At 38.2% G+C, this 14,520-nt stretch overlaps 1 protein-coding gene across 3 annotated transcripts in view; it reads left to right on the top strand.

The window, feature by feature from the left end:
* LOC134541341 (ubiquitin-conjugating enzyme E2 W) overlaps positions 1-14,520 on the top strand; it is a 129,168-nt gene that overhangs the window by 84,464 nt on the left and 30,184 nt on the right. For all 3 annotated transcript variants that reach the window (XM_063384763.1, XM_063384762.1, XM_063384764.1), the window contains one exon: positions 4,897-4,988. In XM_063384763.1, the coding sequence (XP_063240833.1) occupies positions 4,897-4,988 (92 nt within the window). The remainder of the gene's footprint in view (positions 1-4,896; positions 4,989-14,520) is intronic.

Raw genomic sequence — 14,520 nt, 5'->3', positions numbered from 1 at the left:
AGTCACTGCAAGCACCACACGTAACGATCGTCAATAAGTATCGATTGGATTTTCCGTCGCTTTTACTAAATGTTCTTTTCGCTGTCGAGAGGTCAGATCACGTGCCTCTCACACCAAGGCTATATCGATATCGATATCGATTAGTGAAAACCTCAAATTGTCAGAGAACTACGTGTTTCCGGAAAAAATCAGTGAATTGTCAGGGAAATGCTATGTAAGTAGGAGGAATTTAAACTAAAGGGCAAGAAGGAAGCTCATTTTGTATGTATCGCTAATACAATATTTGCGGGGGTTTAGTTTTCGTTGGAATGCTGGTGTGCCAAGTATTATTGAGCAGAGAATCGGCCAGTTTTCAACTTCTTGTGTTACTGCCTCCAATATTTCAAGTGAAATCTTCCAAAAACTTTATATATGTAGGTATATACGGCTACGATTTTATTTTCATCTCACCCATCAGGTTTTCACTTATTAATCTATCTCTCAGTGAAATTTAATATCGCTTGTATATCTATTATTTATCATTTCAAGCGTTTTCTTGAATAATAAAAATATTATTTATGACAGTAAGCATGATAGAAATTTTCCTACTATTTCACAGAGTTTAGTTGGAGTGTTGCAATGATGTCTTGCATATTGCGTGCTAAACAAAGGATCATAGTTTGTCTCATTGGTAGTGTTGCGTCGTTAGGAGTTAATGCTGGAACCACATCACTGCGGCGGTTGCGACGCGAAGACATCCAGCCAATCACGTTCGACACATTTGTAACGTCAGCGCGAACAAAACTGGCGGAAGCGACGGCATTCCCGATTTGGAAATATTTTCTATGTTGTGTGAACAGTTTCGTGATGACATCGAAGAATTCGTGATCGGCAGTGTTAGGAAGTAGCGCAAAACAATTGTATATTTGGTGGTTTTCTATGGTAATATTGCCTTTTTTTTTTAAGTGAAGTCTCCGCTAGGGTCGAGGCGTTGACTCATAGAGCGTAACGAAAAATGCAGCGCTCAGAAGTGGGGTGCTCGAAGGAAGAGACAACTGTAAGACTCTTTGCAGGTTTCCCGTTGCCATGTTGGTTACAATAGTCAACTTCATTTTTCATGTGAATTATTGAATACTAGGCAACACGCCCCAACTCCCAACTTCGCTCGGGTATAGAAATATTTTTAACAGAGAAACCACTCTTTTGAAGAATCATAATAAAAAAAACAACTGATATTTAACTATTGTTTATTTTTAAACAAATGCAATATAAATTACAGAAAAGAGTAAGGATTGCTAGTTAGTCTACTCAAAATGTATAATATTAGATAAATAAATGACCTGTTTTAATTTTAACGAGACTTATTCATTTCCATATTTCTTAGTATACTTCATGTTTTCGTACTATTTCTGAACTGTTTCAAAGTATCCTGATTCTCCGCACTAGCGTGTTCGTAACTGTAACCGATTTTTAGAACTGGAAATTTCGGAATTATTCGTAAACGGAACCCAGAATTACCGGTGCTTTCGGAACCAAGTATTTTTTTTATAATTTTTTTTATCAATGCTGCTGCAGTCGGTGATCGAAGAAGTTCTAGTTAGTTTTGAATGATTAAACAAGTTTTAGTGACCAGAAGTAAAAAAAAAATAAATAAACAAATGATTTGCGTTACAATTTTTTTATTGCCAAAAGGTATTCTACTAACGTGAACAAATAACTTTATTCTCAGCCTTAGGCTACTCTCAATCTTTAACTTTGGAAGAAGAAATTAAACCATTAAAATAAATAATTGTTTTAACGCATACATAATCACAGAGTTATTAAATTGAAATGATATTTATATTCAAAACAAGCTTAAAAAGAAAACGATGGTTATGTAAAGAATCTCCGCGCAGCAACCACAGACGCACAGACGGCAGTCCGGACCAGAAGGGCGACTCAGGGGACACGGATCGCCTCGCCAGAGGAGAGCAGCAAGCGAAAGTAACCTTAGCGCGCAATTAAAAACTAAATGTTAATTTTTTCATTGCCTTATTCTAAGCGGCGAAGTTAAGGCGTACCGTCTTGTCTTACACCTAACCACATACATCTTTACTAACTAGGTACATGCAAAATAAACCTGACAAATGTTATAGCCTAGACATACCAAAAATTGTCACAAATACATTTAAATAAAAAATGAATTTACATATGAGTACAAATATGAAAATACAAAAAAAAAAAGTATATAAGATACACATGAGGTACCTAAAGTATAATATATTAAAGAAATATTATAAAAAAAGTAATTTTTTATCTATCGCTTAAGTTATACAGATTTAAATATATTTAATAACTTAACATTTATGCAAAAAACTAACGAAGACACAAACAATTTAAATATATAAACCAATACATTTTCTTACAATAAATCTTGCAGATACACGTACATTGACACATATTCAATCACACATATCTGATACCACAGCTAAACCTGATTATCGGATTTAAGCAAGTGCCTGATCAATGTTTTCTTAAACACAGAAAGGGAATTTTGAAGTCTGATTGACTCGGGTAGGTCATTCCAGGCACGAGCAGTAGTCACAGAGAAAGATTTTGAGTATACAGCTGTCTTATGTTGGGGGATGAGCGAAGAACAATTACTCTGAGAACGTGTGCCTATACCATGTCGTGAACCGAGGAACTGAAACTTGTTATGCTGTCGATGTCGAGTCCCGAAATTACCGAAAGAACGGAGAATCGATTTCAGATTCCCGTTTCTCTTACTATATCAAAAGTACCGGGAATTCCCGGTTCTGAACCCTACTCCGCACTCCCTGATCTGTATATATAGACATATACATATATCTGTATGTATATATACATATGTATATGTATATATATGTGTGTATATGTATACATGTGTATATATGTATATATATGTGTATATGTATACATATGTGTATATATGTATATGTATACATATGTGTATATATGTATATGTATACATATGTGTATATATGTATATGTATACATGTATGTATATATGTATATGTATACATATGTGTATATATGTATATGTTACATTTATGTATATATGTATATGTATACATTTATATATATGTATATGTATACATATGTGTATATATGTATATGTATACATGTGTATATATGTGTATATATGTATATGTATACATGTGTATATATGTGTATATATGTATATGTATACATGTATATATATATTTGTAGATGCATATATGTATATATATTTGTGTATGTATATATGTATATATATTTGTAGATGTATATATGTATATATATTTGTATATGTATATATGTATATATACCTACATACGTATATATCATCGTACAGTTGTCCATTTTCTCAGATAAAAACTAACATATTTGTATGTTTGACTCTTGACATTTGTCGACTGTGATCACAAATTAAATTTCTAACTGGAAATTGTAGTCGCCTAAGTGGAAACGTTAGGTAAGGTTGGTTGGGATCATGGGAAAGCGAAGCATGTGCGCCATTTCCCCATTTGCTTGTTCTGGGAGGATAGTGGTTTCAAGTACCTTTAACTTGCAATCTTGTTCCATTTTTTTTTTTCAGGAGGGTGTAGGTTACGCATCAACATGATTGAAGTCGCAACTTTTATTTTTAGGCAGTGAGATGGAAGGCCTGAAGGGTTGAGGGAATTGTTAAACTCTTGTTCGTTATAAAAACACATGCTACTTAGTGATTGGCTATTAAATTCCTTTCACATTGACAACACACGGCGACACTAGCCACAATAGAGAATGCGATAGGTAGTAGCCAACTGCCAATTTTTAAAGTCTCAATAAAATTTTAGTTTCCTTAATTGCGTACTTACATTTTATAACTACGTTATATCTATAACTTTTTACGCAACGAAAGCTTGCAGAACTCTGTTTTTAGTTACAAATATTGCTATATCTTATGTAACCATATATATTTTGTAATACCTAAAATGAAACATAGTCTATTTACATTTCCTAATCTTCATGAAAAGATTACTACGATTGAAAAATGTAATATTTTTTTCGCTCTTCCATATCGCTTCCTTCTTGATATGCATGACTTCAAGATTACGAGGTATTATTTACTGTTATTTTCAAGAATTTTACCACAAATTTTTAAATTATGTTTTAAAATAAAACGTAGCCTATGCCAGTTTGGAATAATGTAGCTTTTAAAGCAGTATAATCAGTCATGAAGTCGATCCAGTAGTTTTCGACTTGACTTCGGACAAACAAGCTCACGCTTTCTCTTTGTAATAATAGTGTGGATAAGGTTTTATCGTTCAAGTGGCAACACTTGTGTGCCGTTTCTTCGTAACGTGCGTGATAGCCACGCACCAGTTTTGTCAGTTAATAACCACGAAAGTCCTGAACAGGCGACGCAGTACCGTAGCCAGGATTTTGTGAAGAGTCCAGTATAACCACTGTATCAATTATTATCAATAATTTTTATTTATAATCGAATCTTCAAATATTGTCATACTAGATTCTCGGGGAATAGTAAACGTTTAGAACTCCAAGATTTAGACATAGAAATATATCTAAGTACCTAATAATTTTGTTCGAAAAAATATCATATAGTTATTATTTTGTTAATAATTAGTTATTAAGTGAATTGTTTAATGGTTTCGTTAACAAAAAGGAGTACGTATTAACATTATTAAAGACATGAATTACACATGTGATGTCTGTGCGATAGATAGGCCTATGCGTACAGTAACATGTGCTTCAAACATAACTACTTGAAAATACCCGCCGCATGCTAAGCTATAACGGGAAGGATCACAAGTATCCTCCTAGAATAGTCTGTGTTGTGTTAAGTAGCCAAGTGTTTGCTTGTTGGTTTCGGAACCGTGGTGGACCCTGTGTGAGGCTCGGTGCTGCTTGTTCCAGCGGCGGCTGCAGAAGGAGCTCCTGTCGCTGATGAAGGAGCCGCCGGCCGGCGTGCGCGTGGATTTGGACGAGGCCAGCCAGAACCTATCACAGTCAGTCGTCGCCGCCGCATTGCCACCTTGCCACCTTGCCACCTTGCCACCTCGCCACCCTGCCACCCTGCCACCCTGCCACCCTGCCACCCTGCCACCCTGCCACCCTGCCACCCTGCCACCCTGCCACCCTGCCACCCTGCCACCCTGCCACCATGCCACCATGCCACCCTGCCACCCTGCCACCAAGGGCGCCCATACCTATGGGCAGGGTGGGTCCGTGGTTCCCCCTAGCTAGCTTTCAGGCAAAGAAAATAAAAATAGGTGTTCTTGAGCATTTTGGGCAAATTTTGAGTCCTTTAAAACCATTTTTGGCAAATGGTTTGTCATTTGTGATGGTTTTCCCCCCTCCCCCTACAAATTCTGCCCCCCCTTCCTTTCACAAACTTTCATATGGGCGCCCTTGCCTGCCACCCTGCCACCCTGCCACCCTGCCACCCTGCCACCCTGCCACCCTGCCACCCTGCCACCCTGCCACCCTGCCACCATGCCACCATGCCACCATGCCACCATGCCACCATGCCACCATGCCACCATGCCACCATGCCACCATGCCACCATGCCACCATGCCACCATGCCACCATGCCATCATGCCATCATGCCACATTGCCACCGCCTTGCCGCCTTGTCACATCGCCACCTTGCCACCGTGGCGCAGCATTCTGTAGGGTTCACTGCCCCCAAGTCAGGACGCCCGAACAACCCTCGTCCGCGCTACTTCGGACCTCTTCAGGCGCTCAGTGTGTGCCCGGGAATAAACCCGCACTCCGTCACCTTGTGTGGTTCAGACACTATACAGTAAACTCCCTATTATCCGCGCATGCTACGAAAAAATACAGCACATATGTATATCTGTATTTTATTACAAGTGAGCAAATTTTAACTCTGCTGACGAGTGTATTGTGTGCAGTATACAGTAAAAAGCCACAGGCCTTCTCGGAACTCACGCAGTAGACTGGCATGCGTTGCTATTTTTGTCTCTGTCGCACTTTGTTTCTAGTCGTATGGTTGAGCACTTTTATGTTTACATTACTGAAATGTATTGCATGGTAATTATTCAGTAAAATACTAAAATTTTAGCATCATTAAATTTTTTTTTACTGTTAATTGTAACTTTTACTGTACATAAATGTTTAGATTTTTAAGTTGAAATTAATGTTTCCTTTTTTGTTAGCCATTTTCTGCTCTTTTGCGGTTTATCCGCGATTTTCACTATCCGCGGTGGCCCTGCCACTTAATTTCGCGGATAATCGGGAGTATACTGTATATACATCACAGCACGTGGTTTATTTTTGAAAGAATAAAAACCAGTTAATGTTAGAAACAAATGTACAAATATGTGCTTTTATATATATATAAAATATATTTTAAAATTTTAACTAATAGCTACAACTATTAGTGCTACTTATACAGGAATCGCAGTTTATTCATTTTTGATTTCTTCAAGTTTAATTATAAATCTTCAGTAGAGAAATTTGGATAAAGTATGTGTGGCTTTGTTGATATTTAGTACTTTGTTCGTTCATTTTGACATGACGAAATTTGCGCTCTCTCTCTTCCCATTGATTTTAACTACACGCATGCCAAAGAAGTGTGACTTTCTAACGCGCGTTCGCATTTCAATTTTGTTTAGTCAGGACATGTGTTTTAAACAAAAGTCTCGCCAAAATTGGTTCTTTATTATTTTTGTCAATGATGGCATGGTTTATCACGTCTTGGTAATCGTAACTAAGATGAAAAGTTGTTAAGTTTAGGTCAGCGACATTGAAAATACTCTTTAGGATCGTAAAAATGTATGAATTGTGGAAATTTTTTTTTTTTTATAAATATATTTTCGGAACTGTTCGGGCGTCTTGACTCCATTTCAGTGAATCCTAGGTCTCCCGCAGGGCCACGGGAAGCCTTCTTTTCACAGACGAGAGGGCCAAAACCCGAAGTTCCCCGAAGTTCATGCTTTTTTTCCGTATCTTTAATGTAGCTATCCTAACCAAATCAACCGTCCACAATGTTTTAAAGTATTTATAATGTAGCTAACCCAACCTAATTGACCATTAGTATCCTTTTATCAACACCGCCATATTTATTTACAATGAACAAAAATAAACCCCGAAGATGCACGACCGAGCGTTTGGCTCTCTCGTCTGTGAAAAGAAGGCTTCCCCAGGGCCATAGTCAATTTGAAGTGGAGACGGGATATGATTAAGGGGGGTGGGGTGGGGAATGATAATTACGAAAAATCACGCTAGCAATTAAGCAAAGGACACGGAAATTTCGAGATTTCAATGGCCTGCAGGCTCGATGTGTTTCATCGAAACCTAATGACATTTTAAGATTCGCTGTTGTCGCCGAGAGAAGAGACAATTTCGAATTCTGAACGATCCTAATGTGATTGGACAGTTCAGTTGTTGCTGGCTTGTTATTGGCTGAAATACCACCAACTTTGGGCGTGTCAGACCAACTGCGGCCAAATTGAAGACTTCTTAAAAAACGTACAATTGTTCGGAATTTAACTTGTTGAATGACTCGGCCAAATTTACAGGTTGATAAAAAAGAAAAAAAAAATTCGCCATACTTTACAAAGAAAGACAATCCGGAGTGCTGTTTGTGAATGTTCGATAGTATTTTAAAAGAAATTAGTTTTCAATCTGCGAGAAGAAATATTTTCTTAGTAACATAATCGGAACGCTGCACAGTGGGAGATTTGCCCGAAAACGTGGTCAAAATGCAAATTTCGAACTTAAAATCCCGACCAAACTGGCGATGTGGTAGTAATGTTAGATCATCCCTGCATTGGAAACCGGATATGGCAATAAGAAATTCCCACATCCTGAGGTTTCACGGCAGCTGACAAGTGAGGGTCGAGTGCGTTTGGCGGACCTAACTATGTTGAAAATAATTCCATGATGTACTAAAGTGAATGTCGCGAAGTAGTATATAATAGGGCATCCGAGATCAGGCCTCAGGCGGTGGTGCCGGTGCCGGTGTCCGCCATCTTGGATTTGTGACGTCACGGCGGCAAAAATTCCTCAAAATTCCTCAAAAATGACTCAAAATGACTCAAAATTTCCCGTTTTAAGAAAAAATTTCCCGTTTTCGAGGGAAAAATTCCCGTTTCGAGGGAAAATTTCCCGATTTAGTCCTTAAAAATCCCAACGGCTAGAAATGTCCTGATAGAGGCTTAAGCATCCTTAACTCAAGCCTCAGTTAAGCCTCTATCAGGATGTGACCTTGACCTTTGACCTTGACCCCGACGGCCATCTTGGATCCACCATCTTGGATGACGTCATTTCGTTTTCTCGAACATTCCGGCATTGTGTTATCGGCCATTTTGAATTATGACGTCACCGTTGCAATTTACGTTACGGCCGCCATCTTTAAATTTATTATCCGATTTTAATGAAAAAAAATTTAAAAATTATAAAAAAATTAAATAATAAAAATTTAATAAAAATATTTAAAAAACAAACATTTACAACACGGAGCTCGGAGTCCTCGGTTCAAACCCGACGAGTGCAAAAAAATAAAAATGGCGACCGATCCTTCCCCCGAGGTGGCTGCAGGCATACTGACTCCCTCCACTTTTTTTTCAAAGCATATATATATATCGTCAGGTAGTATGACATCATGTCCGCCATCTTGTCTTCATCCACTGGAGACCACCATCTTGTTTTCGTCTGCTAGAGTGTGCCGATATCATGTAGTATAATTATCTGGTCACCACACCTTTGACCTTGACCTTGAACTTTGACATTGACCTTGAAATTTGACCTTGACCTTGAACTTTGAACTTGACCTTGAAATTTGACCTTGACCTTGAAATTTGACCTTGACCTTGGAATTTGACCTTGACCTAGAAATTTGACCTTGCCCTTGAAATTTGACCTTGACCTTGAACTTTGACCTTGACCTTGAAATTTGACCTTGAACTTGAAATTTGACCTTGACCTAGAAATTTGACTTTTACCTTGAAATTTTACTTTGTCCTTGAAATTTGACTTTGTCCTTGATGTCCATCACGGATCCATCATTTTATGTTCAGTACATGCTACCAGGAGCGACCACCTGCTGGAGTACACCATCTTGTGCGTGTACTCGTATTACCATCATGCTAGTTTTATTCTAACATGCTACAGTGCAGTAATCATTTATTATTACTGAGGTACCCACCATCTTGAAATTTGACCGCCATCTTGAAATCATGTAATTATTTAGCTAGAAATGCGGGAAAAATTCCAATAGTCTCCGAAAAAATCATTTATTAATTTACAAATCGAATCGATGGATCCCTGTCCACGGTTCGATTCTTGACCAGAGACAGTTGTAACTAATTATTAAATAAATGTTAGGTTCTGTTTTCCATTACCTTTCGCGGAGTTTATTAATCATTCACTCTACGAAAATCAACTCAAGTCAATATACCGGACCAACGAATTAAATCAGTGCCGATTAGCCTATTATGAAAGTCTAATTTTTCAATAATCTGAATAACATATAAGCCGTTCATGTACAAAGCCACACATATAGATCAATTGCCTTCAGTCCATGAGACCGAGTCATGTCATTATCAGACGTATAGGCTAGTCATTTCAGGACCACATGACCTTCGTAATCCATCGTGACATTTTTATACATTCTAAAGGACCAAGTAACCTTGTAAAATATTTTAGTAACACCAAGAGGTGATAAACTAGTAAATATTCAATCACTACATATTGTACTACGCGCAATCAACAAAAAAGGAAGCACCAACAACGAAAAGACAGCACCACCAACGAAAAGGCAGCACATTTGGAAGCACCGACTACGAAAAGGCAGCACATTTGGAAGCACCGACAACGAAAAGGCAGCACATTTGGAAGCACCGACAACGAAAAGGCAGCACATTTGGAAGCACCGACAACGAAAAGGCAGCACATTTGGAAGCACCGACTACGAAAAGGCAGCACATTTGGAAGCACCGACAACGAAAAGGCAGCACATTTGGAAGCACCGACAACGAAAAGGCAGCACATTTGGAAGCACCGACAACGAAAAGGCAACACATTTGGAAGCACCGACAACGAAAAGGCAACACATTTGGAAGCACCGACTACGAAAAGGCAGCACATTTGGAAGCACCGACTACGAAAAGGCAGCACATTTGGAAGCACCGACAACGAAAAGGCAGCACATTTGGAAGCACCGACAACGAAAAGGCAGCACATTTGGAAGCACCGACAACGAAAAGGCAGCACATTTGGAAGCACCGACTACGAAAAGGCAGCACATTTGGAAGCACCGACAACGAAAAGGCAGCACATTTGGAAGCACCGACAACGAAAAGGCAGCACATTTGGAAGCACCGACTACGAAAAGGCAGCACATTTGGAAGCACCGTCATCAATAAAGGCAGCACATTTGGAAGCACCGACAACGAAAAGGCAGCACATTTGGAAGCACCGACAACGTAAAGGCAGCACATTTGGAAGCACCGACAACGAAAAGGCAGCACATTTGGAAGCACCGACAACGAAAAGGCAGCACATTTGGAAGCACCGACAACGAAAAGGCAGCACATTTGGAAGCACCGACAACAAAAAGGCAGCACATTTGGAAGCACCGACAACGAAAAGGCAGCACATTTGGAAGCACCGACAACGAAAAGGCAGCACATTTGGAAGCACCGACTACGAAAAGGCAGCACATTTGGAAGCACCGACTACGAAAAGGCAGCACATTTGGAAGCACCGACAACGAAAAGGCAGCACATTTGGAAGCACCGACAACGAAAAGGCAGCACATTTGGAAGCACCGACAACGAAAAGGCAGCACATTTGGAAGCACCGACAACGAAAAGGCAGCACATTTGGAAGCACCGACAACGAAAAGGCAGCACATTGGAAGCACCGACAACGAAAAGGCAGCACATTTGGAAGCACCGCCAACGAAAAGGCAGTACATTTTGGATGCATCATCGAATAAGGAAGCACATTTGGAAGCTCCATCAACTAAAAAAGGCAAAAAGGAAGCACAAGTTACGAGATCTAAGTCTTAGTAAGAAATCATAATACAAGAAATAAAAACATTACATTCTTATAATTTAAATTATTTATTTTATTGCTTTACATTATACAAATGCAAGTAAAACAAGTCAATATTGTATGTAGCCAGCATTCCTCAGTTCCTTGAGTATGAAGGATATTTCTTTGATGCACGAATAGTTTCCTGCACAAAGCGAACCATGTAGAAGTCTTAGCCGGTCAACCAATATGTTTGGATCTTTCCATGATGTGTAATCATTCTCTTCTACCACCATCTTCCTTGCACCTTTATAATAAATATTTTGATCTCTGGTGTCTTCCGTTTTACCACCAACCTCAGGGTAACTTTCATGTTTGAGACGGTGATCATCACAAGCTTGATCAGATTTATTGAATATATCACGTCTTTCCATCGTTTCGGTCTCAGGACACCGCCACATTCTTCGATCTTGGCAGCTTTAGGTGCTTCATCATAGTCTATGTCTTTGTCAACAGCCTCAGAGTCACTGTAACAATCACCGTAGAAGGAATCGTCTTCACCCAATTTACCGTAATAATTCAATGTTGATGATGTTGAAGTGTCTTCATCGTCTTCGTGCTTCCTTTTTAGGAGTCCATCATTTTTACAAAGTAGGAAAGATCTACTTGAATTCGGCTGGAATATATTCTCACTTTTCACGTTAAGGATTCTTCCATTGTCTTCATTCTTCCGTAAATCATCAACCTTCTTCAATTTAAGTTCTTTGTCGAGATCGGAAGAGCCAAGAAAATTATTGTCGTAATGCAGATCACTCTTCCTTAGGCTAGTAGATTCATCGTTGTCCTCTAGCTTGTACGCAGGCTTGGCGCTACAAGTTCTGCCATGTCTTTTTAGGCTCTCTCTCCGCGTAAACGACTTGCTACATCGAACACAACTTATCATATTGCGCAGTGGATTTTTAACACAGTCATTCTTCTCGTGTTGTCTTTTATTCTTTCTCAAGATAAACTCTTTACTGCAAAACTTACACCTATGTTCTTTCGATACAGCGTCAGATCCCAAATCGGAATTCATATTAGTTACTGAGACTAATGTCAGATACCAATTGAGTGTTTTAAATTAGATTCAATACTTAAATAGAAATTTTTTTCATATTTCATCAGCGAGAATTAATATATCTCATGCAAAAGTACTTTATGCATGTAGTTCTGCTTTTCAACAACAGATGTCGCCACATGTTGCTTGCAGGTAAATAATATTTAGATATTTTATGCGGGATGCGGGATGCTCACTAACGATCGCAAAAGAAGGATGGCTTCGTTAGACTCCAAGGAAAAGGAAGTTCGTCTTGCATGTTGGTGCTCCACAGATGTCTCATGGCGTAATATTAATTTGACTGAGTAATGATATTTGTTAATTCCACCTGATAAAAATATTGCAAGTTTTGATTTAGTAGCATAAATTATCTAATTAAATGTAACTCCAAATAAAATGACATGTCTCATTAGAACAAAAAAAAATCCATGCAGAGAGCGGTTTCTCAGAATAGTCAGAAACACTTGAAGAAACCACAGGAATGATTGCAAGAACACGGGAAAAAACATCAAAATATTGTCAAGAATAATCAGGAGCACACTGAGAAAACCACTATAATATTAAACAATAATAATCGGAAGCACACGGAGAAAACCATCATAATATTGACCAGATTAATCGGAAGCACACAGAGAAAACCACCACATGTTTTCTTTGATATCATAAAATTACAAGAAAAAATAATTAAAAATAAAAATAAATTAATAAAAAATTTAAAAAAATGCATAAATTTCTGGCTTGTACAAGAACTCTATTTTTGCTCAACAATGATAAGTTTACAAGCCAGAAATTTATGCATTTTTTTTTAATTTTTTATTAATTTATTTTTATTTTTAATTATTTTTTCTTGTAATTTTATGATATCAAAGAAAACATGTGGTGGTTTTCTCTGTGTGCTTCCGATTAATCTGGTCAATATTATGATGGTTTTCTCCGTGTGCTTCCGATTATTATTGTTAATATTATAGTGGTTTTCTCAGTGTGCTCCTGATTATTCTTGACAATATTTTGATGGTTTTTCCCGTGTTCTTGCAATCATTCCTGTGGTTTCTTCAAGTGTTTCTGACTATTCTGAGAAACCGCTCTCTGCATGGATTTTTTTTTGTTCTAATGAGACATGTCATTTTATTTGGAGTTACATTTAATTCGATAATTTATGCTACTAAATCAAAACTTGCAATATTTTTATCAGGTGGAATTAACAAATATCATTACTCAGTCAAATTAATATTACGCCATGAGACATCTGTGGAGCACCAACATGCAAGACGAACTTCCTTTTCTTTGGAGTCTAACGAAGCCATCCTTCTTTTGCGATCGTTAGTGAGCATCCCGCATCCCGCATAAAATAACTAAATATTATTTACCTGCAAGCAACATGTGGCGACATCTGTTGTTGAAAAGCAGAACTACATGCATAAAGTACTTTTGCATGAGATATATTAATTCTCGCTGATGAAATATGAAAAAATTTCTATTTAAGTATTGAATCTAATTTAAAACACTCAATTGGTATCTGGCATTAGTCTCAGTAACTAATATGAATTCCGATTTGGGATCTGACGCTGTATCGAAAGAACATAGGTGTAAGTTTTGCAGTAAAGAGTTTATCTTGAGAAAGAATAAAAGACAACACGAGAAGAATGACTGTGTTAAAAATCCACTGCGCAATATGATAAGTTGTGTTCGATGTAGCAAGTCGTTTACGCGGAGAGAGAGCCTAAAAAGACATGGCAGAACTTGTAGCGCCAAGCCTGCGTACAAGCTAGAGGACAACGATGAATCTACTAGCCTAAGGAAGAGTGATCTGCATTACGACAATAATTTTCTTGGCTCTTCCGATCTCGACAAAGAACTTAAATTGAAGAAGGTTGATGATTTACGGAAGAATGAAGACAATGGAAGAATCCTTAACGTGAAAAGTGAGAATATATTCCAGCCGAATTCAAGTAGATCTTTCCTACTTTGTAAAAATGATGGACTCCTAAAAAGGAAGCACGAAGACGATGAAGACACTTCAACATCATCAACATTGAATTATTACGGTAAATTGGGTGAAGACGATTCCTTCTACGGTGATTGTTACAGTGACTCTGAGGCTGTTGACAAAGACATAGACTATGATGAAGCACCTAAAGCTGCCAAGATCGAAGAATGTGGCGGTGTCCTGAGACCGAAACGATGGAAACGACGTGATATATTAAATAAATCTGATCAAGCTTGTGATGATCACCGTCTCAAACATGAAAGTTACTCTGAGGTTGGTGGTAAAACGGAAGACACCAGAGATCATAATATTTATTATAAAGGTGCAAGGAAGATGGTGGTAGAAGAGAATGATTACACATCATGGAAAGATCCAAACATATTGGTTGACCGGCTAAGACTTCTACATGGTTCGCTTTGTGCAGGAAACTATTCGTGCATCAAAGAAAT

The sequence above is a fragment of the Bacillus rossius genome, chromosome 18, assembly GCF_032445375.1.
Source record: "Bacillus rossius redtenbacheri isolate Brsri chromosome 18, Brsri_v3, whole genome shotgun sequence".
Classification (NCBI taxonomy): Eukaryota; Metazoa; Arthropoda; class Insecta; order Phasmatodea; family Bacillidae; genus Bacillus; species Bacillus rossius.
This window is presented reverse-complemented; position numbering and strand designations above follow the sequence as displayed.